Source organism: Limulus polyphemus, unplaced genomic scaffold (genome assembly GCF_000517525.1).
Source record: "Limulus polyphemus unplaced genomic scaffold, Limulus_polyphemus-2.1.2 Scaffold2756, whole genome shotgun sequence".
NCBI lineage: Eukaryota > Metazoa > Arthropoda > Merostomata > Xiphosura > Limulidae > Limulus > Limulus polyphemus.
Window position 1 is genome coordinate 122,835 of NW_013668366.1, and position 10,402 is coordinate 133,236.

General features: G+C 32.4%; 1 protein-coding gene across 1 annotated transcript in view; it reads right to left on the reverse strand.

Moving 5' to 3' along the window:
- Positions 1-10,402, reverse strand: part of LOC111087854 — a 40,170-nt gene that overhangs the window by 15,583 nt on the left and 14,185 nt on the right. The window contains exons 4-8 of the mRNA XM_022396019.1: positions 7,171-7,277; positions 6,603-6,775; positions 5,618-5,683; positions 5,051-5,149; positions 2,355-2,481 (exon numbers count right to left, since the gene is read on the reverse strand). Coding sequence (XP_022251727.1) covers positions 2,355-2,481; positions 5,051-5,149; positions 5,618-5,683; positions 6,603-6,775; positions 7,171-7,277 — 572 coding nt within the window. The remainder of the gene's footprint in view (positions 1-2,354; positions 2,482-5,050; positions 5,150-5,617; positions 5,684-6,602; positions 6,776-7,170; positions 7,278-10,402) is intronic.

A 10,402-nucleotide genomic window follows, 5' to 3' on the forward strand; every position in this document is an offset into this window, starting at 1 on the left:
TAACAGTAGGACATCTCGGAATTAGGAAGACTTTGAGTCACATCCGACAAAGATTTTACTGGATAGGTATGAGGCGAGATCTGGAAGAATGGTGCAGGAGATGCAGTCTACGTAGTGCTAAAAGGGGACCCAAGCATAAAGGACGTCCACCTTATGAAGAGTTGCCTGTGAATATGTCAGAGTTTGTGAAAGTGTTATCGGAAAGGATGGATGATATTCACCATCAAGTGCGTTCAAACTTGAAAACGTCTGCTGATTCGATGAAGTTATCTTATGATAAGAGATCTACTGAAGTCAGCTTTGAACCAGGAGACAAGGTGTGGTTGTATAATCCCAGGAAGACCAAAGGGAATTCTCCTAAGTTGTCTTCTCCATGGGAAGGCCCATATGACATAGTGGATTGTCTCTCAGACGTGACTTTACGGGTAAAATGTGGTCGGCGAGGTAAGCTAAAAGTGGTGCATGCCAACAGGCTTTGGCGTTATCACGGTCCAGGACATTTCAGTTGGGACCAAGTGGACAACAGAACAAATGACGCTGCTGAAGACGTGCCACCTGAAGAAGCCACTGTCGAAGAAGAAACTCTATCAGTTTTGAGAAGGGAAACGGTGAAGCTCTTGATGAAGTTACTACCACTTATGTGATTGTCATCGATGATAGGACATTTCATGATGAAGCAGATGAACTCCACGTGAAGCAGAAGCCAACGAGACAGTGACCAGTAAGTGGCTATTGTTCGGGACGAACAATACTAAGAAGGGGCAGTGTTGCGTCAGCAAGGTCACATGACTAGTATCACGCCACGTCCTTCTTTCGAACCTTCGTGAATTATCGGGAGACTACTAGATTGGGGTAGTCTGGTATATATATAAGATGGTCACAACATGACGAGGTAAGGAGTAATTGAACTGCAGTCAGAGAGTATTGTTGAAGTTGAGCACGTGAGACGTTCGTTGTTATGCGTTTGTTATAGCGTGACTGTTGAAATTAAGTGTATCGTAAAGTTGTATTCGGAAAGAATAAACCAGTTTTATTAAGAAAGGACTTGTGTCGCTAAAGTTTTGTCAGAACGAAGTTACGGAAAATTAACTAGCGAACAGAGACGTAACAGTATATTAGCCAATTGGATAGCAAGTATTAGATTCTACATTTAAAATTATAGATCTAAGAAGGCAACCGTCCTTATGTTTTAGGAAGTGCACACATGCTGCAGGAGAATTTGATCTGTTAAGATTTTTGAGAAATCAAGGTAAGCAGATAGAATTTTTCAGAAAAATTAGTTAAATTTGATATTTTCTTTGAACACTGTTAGCTTTGAGTTTCTTGTAGTTACATTTGTCCAGCAGTAAATCCTTCAGTTTTGTTTCATTGGTATATTTATCCAGGATGACAGTTTTGTTTGTTTTATCAGATTACTATGATATTCTTATTTTCTGAAGGCATCTATGAAACAATGAGGAATCGCTAAGTCTTATGTCTACTGTTAAAAGTTCAGTGATTAAATAACTAGTTAAAAAGTTCAAATCATTATTATTTACATAGCCAATTTAACAATGTTTGTCAAAGTCTTTTGAGCTCTGAAAACATTAGTAGATAAACTTTATTTAACATAGTTTCTTCTTTTTTTTTCTATTTTACATTTTTTTCCCAGTATTTTCAATTGATGGTAGTTAAGTAATTCTTGAAAATCGTTAAGTTTATTATAATAGTATTTAGTGACTTGCATTTCACTGTGACGTATTAAAAGAAACAAATGTAAACATTATTTATGTTTTTATTTATTAATATTTCAGCTTAAGATTAATATAGTGATAAGCAACTAATGGAACTGAGGCCTAAAATGCAAAGAAAGTGGATTTACTGTTTTGTTTTAAAGATTACAGAACACAGACAATTAACAAAAGAAACATATATATAATTTCTGTAACACCATATGATGATCACTGAAAATGCTTGATAAACTTTAATTTTATTCTTTGGATTAACTTATAGCAAATGTATTTTCTTATCAAATGGAATACCAGTTTTAAAAAAAAAATCAGAGAAAAACAGCTTTTCTGTTAAAAAATAGTGTTTTATAAAGGCAAACAATTTTTGAATAGGTTAAACAGGATCCACTTCTTTTGAAGTATATCTTCATAATTATTTTTCTTGTAAAGTTCATTTTACATTTTTCAAAAAGTATTAAAAATGATAATGTTTATGAAATATTACTATTGAATCTGATTATTGATAAAACTGTATTACTCTGTATTCTCCATACATTATGAATATATATATAATCTATATAGTTTAAACAACATTCACAAATAATATTTTTAATAAAGTTTAAATGAACAAAAATACAGAGCTACCTCCTTCTTCCTTAGACTTTTCACAGAGACGAACTGGCCCTGGTAATTCAAACAAATGAGGATAATCTCGATAAATACAACCACAAATCTCGAAAGTTAGGTTGGCAACACACTCCATATAACAGGTCTAGAACATAAAGTAAAAAGTTATAGAAGAAAGGAATGTGCACACACATAGTCATGACTGGCTACAGACAATAAAGTTATAATATACAATCAAATGTTTTGTGGTAGAGCTTCCGTGGATATGTCTGCTAAAGAGGAGAATCATTCAAGATATAGATCGATGTAGTAATGCTAAAACACTTACTAAATGAACAAAATGGACAAAAACAACAATCTTTATTAAAATATGCTTAACATAACAACACTATGTACCTATTTGCTGAAAAAGAACTCTGAGTGCAGAATATAAGACTTTGTACATTTATCTTACCTAAACTAAGCTAGATTTATATGATTTGCTTTGTCCTGTATTTCTTAATTTAGGTTTGTATTTATACTGCTCAACCGATGCTACCATGTGACAAGTCATTCTCAGAATACGTGCTTGAGACATTAATCTAGGACTAGGTATTATGTGAACAACAACTTGAGGTTGCATTAAGCAATGTTCTACAAATAATAAAAACCCACAGTATATTCCGATATCACAGTTTTAAATATTTAGCCAAATATAAGTTTCAGTTATTTATTTAGACGTTTTACTAAAAACCAATAACTTGAGATATGCTTTCTACAATTATTACAAAGAAAATTTTAAATGTCTATAGTTTATTTCTATTTTTTTAAATCTGGCCTAACTTTGTGATCTTTTGCAAGTTGTTGTTCTTACATGAGAGAAAGTTTTGACAAAGGAGATTATACTTGAAAGGCATTGTTACTAAACTGCACCTGTCTAGGAGGTTTTTTTTTTTAACTGCATTTTGAGCTGCTAGCACCAATCTTCATCACAGGTCTGTTATGTCTTTTTTTTCATTATTTGATTTTAAACATTTCACTGGCTTTTGGTATTGTACATAAAGTTTCACGATGTCCAGCTGTAGGTTTTTGTTTTACTGCTTTAGCTTGTATGCAGAATAGCTAGAATTTAATTATGATTTTGTTTATGTGTCATGTAGTTTTAATTGCAATTTTTCAACATTGGAATAGAGCCATTTTCATTAATTGTAAAAGTTTTATTTTCTTGCTTTAATAACAGCTTTTTTTTTCCACTAAAACACAGCTGCTCCATAATTTTTATATTCCATTTAGGGTAATGATATCATTTTAGTCTTAAAATGAAATTCAAAATAAAATATATATTATTACTATTATATTTCATAACTATTTCACTTATTTTTTCATGACCTAAGATCTTAATCCTCTTTTTCTACTCTCTTCATCTTTTTATACTTGTATTGTAATTCCTAATACAGGGGGCCCGGCATGGCCAGGTGGTTAAGGCACTCGACACGCAATCTGAGGGTCCCGGGTTAGAATCCCTGTCACACCAAACATGCTCGCCCTTTCAGCTGTGGGGGCATTATAATGTGATGGTTAATCCCACTATTCGTTGGTAAAAGAGTAGCCCAAGAGTTGGCGGTGGGTGGTGATGACTAGCTGCCTTCCCTCTAGTCTTACACTGCTAAATTAGGGATGGCTAGTGCAGATAGCCCTCGTGTAGCTTTGCGCGAAATTAAAAAAACAAAACAAAAACAAACCTAATACAGGGAAACCTCACATTACTTTTACTGGTACATGCCCTATAAAATCATAACATTATTAATATTGTCCTTTTATGTTGTGAAAATACAGACAAAAACAAACATACTAATAAAGTTTTAATCTAAGACAACAATCTTTCACTGGAACATCTGTTGATATGATTGATATATTTATGCAGGGACTACCAAAGAAACAGTTGGGTTTACAGTTAAGTGTTCAAAATTGTCTCAAATAAAATCACAGGCCCTTTTGACAAATACAATTTCTGCACAACCTAAAGTGACCTTGTAAACTGATATATTTTCAAAGGTTTCATGACCAAGTGAAAGAATAGCCACCCCCTTAGCAAAAATAGTGGCCTGTAAGGATAAGCAAAGGCTGAAAGAGGTAGCCTTTGCAACGTTTTACTTGTTACTTGGACATTTATAGGGAAGACTTACGACTAGAAAAATTGCTCTGAGTACAAGAGGCTACAGCTCTTGAAGGTTTTAGGACTAGTCAATGTTCTTCCTGTTGTCAACAATGAATTTTTAATATAAGATTCACAATATCAGTAGTGTTACAAAAAGTTATGTTGTATGCTACATGTAGTTCAGCAAATTGGAGTTTAGTCTTAAATTGTATACTTCACTGACATGATACTCGTTCCTTTCCAATAAGTAGATTTCATTACCTTTTATTAGTTAAATTTTCAAATGAAGATATCAAAAAAATAGAAATTATATATTCAGTGGGTAGAGTCACTATTACTGGACTACTGGAAGAAGTTGCATGTATTGTTATTTGTGTTATTGACAAAACTGACCAATTTTTATATTTAAATAGCACAACTTAAATATCTTAACTACTCACACATTGTTCTGCATTTAATATATATATATATAATGTTGTTAAACAGGTGGTTTGTACCGTAATTCCTTTATGTTTTACTGCTGAACTTAAAACTTAAATACGAACTCTTTACATAAAATGTACACATCATGCCTTACCTGTTGTGTTAGTAAGCCACCCCGAAAAGATGCCCTTCCCATTTTATCATAGTCAGTACAGTTAGTGACATAAGGGGGTGGTAACAGGTGTGAAATAGTCTAGGAAACAGAAATATTTTGGTTAAATGAGATACAAAACTAAAATGTTAGGTTTAATTTGCTGAATTAAATTTTTAATCTCTATATTTATTCATCCCCTTTATAAAGATCTATGCCAAACATATTTTCTCTAAACAAACTAAACATTTATCTACAGAATACTATATATATAAATATATTTCTTTTATATTGAACTGCATGCATTATATACATATCCATTGAATTATCATATACTAACAGCTAACTACACCAGTGATCCCCAGGTCACATCAAGCACTCTATCAAAATCCTAATACATGGCTCACACTATAGATGCTGACTGTTACTTTTCCCAAGAGGACCAAGATTAGGGTTTCAACATGTTCCTATAATTACAGAACACTTTTGAGACATGAACTAGTTTTAAACTTGTCTCAAAATTGAAATACATTAATGTGTTAAGTAAATACTAAACCTTCATTGGCTCACTTTATTACTGGATGCAGCATTGTAAGTATTGCACTTTCCCAGGAAGCTGGAGTCAGCAACCACTTCCTTTGGTTATAAAAACACACACACACACACACATAAATTAAATATGTATAGTGTAATAAAATAAGATTACCTTCTGTACCTATTTATACTTACTTAGATATACTAAAGTGAGCATGCCAAACTGATATACCAAAGTTATTAACATAATTAAAATATCCTTCAGTTTTTGCAGTACAATTTCCAGAAGTAAATTTGTTACATTAATTCATAGTATTCAAGTATTCATAAACATCTTAAGATATTACATTTACAGTTCAAATTATCTGATAGCTACTGCACATTGTATTGCAGCAGCTTTTATGAATATAAAATGTTTTACTCATTAATACTGTCAACATTAAGGTTCAACAGTATGCTCTACTATTGACAGAAAGTTGAAAAACGTGCTCTATAATTATCCTTGAAATAATGTGTAGAAAACCATTATTAATTTTCTTATACATCACTAAGTAATTGTAGATTGCAAAAATATTTTCAGTAAAAATATTACTCTATTGACAATGTTATCATAACAAGTAAATTTATTGTCAAATTACGATTTTGTAATTAAATTTAACACACACATGTAATTATATATATAAGCAATTTAAACACAATAATATTAGTGCAGGCTTACTATTTTGGGCCTAGTATAATGATAAAAATATAATTAAAGGCTTAAGTATGTGGATATAACTGACATACAGCAATAGCATTAACCATGGTTGTACAGCAGTATATATGAACTTGAATTAGCTACAACAATATCATTAGTGTTTTATATTAACAACAATATCATTAAAGGTGTATATATTTGAAAGTAGGTTGCTAGAGATACTGGCAGTAACTGTGTACATTGTTCACAATGTAGTATAATGAACAAATTTTGATGTTCACATATCTAATAAACTTAAATAATTACACTGCAATTGTTACTTACCTGAGATACAGAAAAAGTATACATTTTCCCAGGTTTCAAAAGATACATATCGTTTTTCATATCAGGAATTGAGTCTGGTGTACTAAATCCAATAACTGCATTATTACCTGCAGGAAAACTGACGTTTGGGTCCAGGTATAAGTAGAGATACATATGAATCTTATTACCTCTTTCTAGGATGAAAAAAAAAGAAACACATATTACAACAGAGAATGAATTAATTCTATACACAACAACAATCACTAGTTATTTCATTGAAGCTAGCCAAAATCACTTCAAGTCAATTTGTTTCTGAATACTAATTCTATCCATCGGAATACCACAAAATTTACATAAATCTTTTTCTTCAGCTCGTCTTTTAAGAAACTGAAATCAATTTTTATAAAATTGAGATGACGACAGAAAATTGTAGTCCAGTTTGAAATAAAGTAAGTACATTTTGGAATGAGGAAAACAATGATTTTGGTCTTTCAAAAACTACATATATACATATAAAATTAATGAGCTTCTCTTTTAGAGTATATAAAACTGGAAATCATGGATTTAAAACTAACAAAACAAAACTTACTCAATTTAGATATGTTATGTAAATTCCTGACAACAGCTGTGGGTCTCCAGTCACTGTTAATGGTATAGCAATTTCCATAGGAGGTAGTACAGGTCTTGTAAATAGGCCTTGATAAGAATGAGAAAAAACGTTTATGTATACATTAACGTTCAAATCACACCTTTTTTTCTAACATAAATAATGACCGACTATATTCATATCCAAGAGGTATTTGAAATTATGAAAGATTAAATACCCTCATGCTCTTATTTACATACAATTTGTATAGCTTTGGATGAAATTCGAACCAACTATATTTTTGATCAAGCTCAAGCTCAATTTCTCTTTAATAATAATAGCTTGTTTTTTCAATATCTAAGGAATTTTTGTATTTGATTGTGTACCAACAAATTTACAAAAAAAAAAAAATGAAAACTTTTTCTTGATATGAATAGTTTCCAATCTCAGAAATTGTAGCTTACCATACTCACTAATCCTAAGTATTTGTACTTGATATATTCCAATAAAAGAATATTCCCATAATCTTGAAGCATACATAATATAATGCAAAAGACTGTCAGGAATAAATATATATCATCAAAAGAAACTAAAAAAAAAATAAATCTTAGGTTTGTTCTTTTCCTAAGTTTTGTAAATTTTGTGTTAGTATCCTTCGGCTACTCACTTTTTCAGAAATTGTATTACTGCTTACTCAAGTGTTATTTACTTTTCAACGATTAAATAGACAATAATGTTTTCTAACAATTATGTTTAGCCATTGGTTCTATCTTGTTTGGAGGCTACACAAAGATTTATTAGTTATTGTCCAAAATACTTGCTATGGTATCATACAACCCTGCAACATAGGTTTTCTTGAACGTAGTCATAGGGAGATAAGTAAAAGAATGTGAGAGAAAAAAATTGGATAAGTCTACTTTAAGAAATGCCAGAGTCTGGGTAAATGCTAAAACTATACTTTGGGATGGGCAGAAAAGTTCTAAAAAATGTGTAAAGGCTTTGTTTACAAGTGTACCTATTGGAATTGCATAGAGATCAAATGTCAGATATGTATGTTTTTTGTTTTTTTTTGCAAATTACATTAAATATGTGAACCATGAAGCTAATTTTAACAGCAAACTGTTCACCAAGTTGTATAAAGTGTAAAGTGTGGTGAAGACAGAGACTTCTCCTTATCTCTCCCAATCTGATGGTTTGGCAGAATAGGTAATACAGACTACCAAACAGATGCTTGTAAAGTTTGCTAATCCTGGGTGAAACTATTGGGATGAATACTTGCCATATGTAATGATGGCATAATGAGTGTGTTTTTTTATAGTTAAGTATAAAGCTACACAATTAATTGGTTATCTGTTCCCTGCTCACCACAGGTATCAAAACCTGATGTTTAACATTGTAAGTCTGCAGACCTACCATTAAGCCACAGAGAAGAGATGTGCAGGCTGCTTGCCAAACATGCTGATGCTTGAGAGAGACATGCTACTACTCATTTATGAGATGTATTTGTCCTTATCAATGATATATCCTACTGTGTTCAAAGTAACATGTAGAGTGGTAAATACAGAAGAAGTTCTATGACAAGGCAATGAAATAACAGATGTTCCAGCGTGGAGATGGGTGTAGTTGTAGGATATGCCAGCACCCAGAACTAATTTTGATTTAATTGGACTGGTCTGTACACAATACTTCTGCAAATTGGTCTATTAACATAAGACTTAAAGTTGGGCACAAGAAAGGTTCTTTATTTATCATCCCCATTCAAATTTTTTTAATAAAGTGGCTAATATAAGTACATTGCAGATATTTTACAATTAAATTATACATAATAATTTGAAAAATAAGGATTGAAACTCCCTTTCGACTAGTACTGAAACTTTAACCACTCCAAATGTCCACATAGACATTGGCACATCTAAACTAAACTACATATTTCATAAAGTTGGAGCAGTACTTTATGTCCAAACATCAATGAGTTAAATACACAATTAGCTCTCTTTCTCTGTTGCTATAAACATCATCATGATGTGTAACAGATGCTCATCTTTGTCAGTTTGGCCAGGATTCATATGCTTGACAATCTATATAACCCTTCAGCTAAACTACCAGAGTGAAGATAATACAGCAACATTTGCATCTTCATTACACCAACATTCAATCAAATTTTAGAAACAACTAGTTTTGGAATTCCTTCCTTTTCAGTGTGGAGTTCTTTAGTTGCTTTAAATCATGCTATTCACCATTCAGCTCTCATATTTGCAATGGACAGCAATGCCAACCATTTGACAAAGTAATTGATAATGACTATGACTCATTGATTTACCACCATCAGGCTCTTCGAAAATCTAGTGTAATACTATCCAGCACATGTTTTACAGTTTTTCCTGTAACCAACTTATCATCTGAGCAATATACAAAAACTATTCTTTATCTTCCTGGATGGCAAGTAGCAATCAAACTAGGTCCTCAGATGCTCCTGATTGATGTTTAGGGACCCCCATCCACATGCAAGGTTTGTTGTCACTGTTGTTTCAATGGTTTTTACAGTCACATGTTGTTCATGATTTGGACAATAAGCAAATGTTTGTTTGTAGTTAAGCACAAAGCTACACAAAGGGCTATCTGTGCTTTGCCCACCACTGGTATTGAAAACCGGTTTCTAGCATTGTAAATCCACAGAGTACTGCTGTGCCAGTGGGGAGCAAAAATAAACAAACAGACTAGTTTTCAACATCTGGTGATGTAATCTATTTGCATTATCATGTGATTGCCATATATGATGTTATCTAGCAAAGTTGTGTGCTTGATCATACCTTCTGTGTTTTGAAGCACATAAACCATTTCAATAGCACATGGTTCATTTAAATGGTGAATGGTGAACTCCCTGCCATACATGTTGTGGTTGTAGTTTTTTAGAAAAAAATACAACTGCAAATAGTTAATTCTTTCTCTCTTGTTTATTTTGCTGTTGCAGGTTTTCATGCAACTGCTGTTGTCTCTCTTCTTGTTTATTTTCTTTCTCCTCTAACAACTGCTGTAATCTCTCTTTATTTTGCTGTTCTAGCTGCACTGTTGCAGGTTTTCATGCAACTGCTGTTGTCTCTCTTCTTGTTTATTTTCTTTCTCCTCTACAACTGCTGTAATCTCTCTTTATTTTGCTGTTCTAGCTGCACTGTTGCAGGTTTTCATGCAACTGCTGTTGTCTCTCTTCTTGTTTATTTTCTTTCTCCTCTAACAA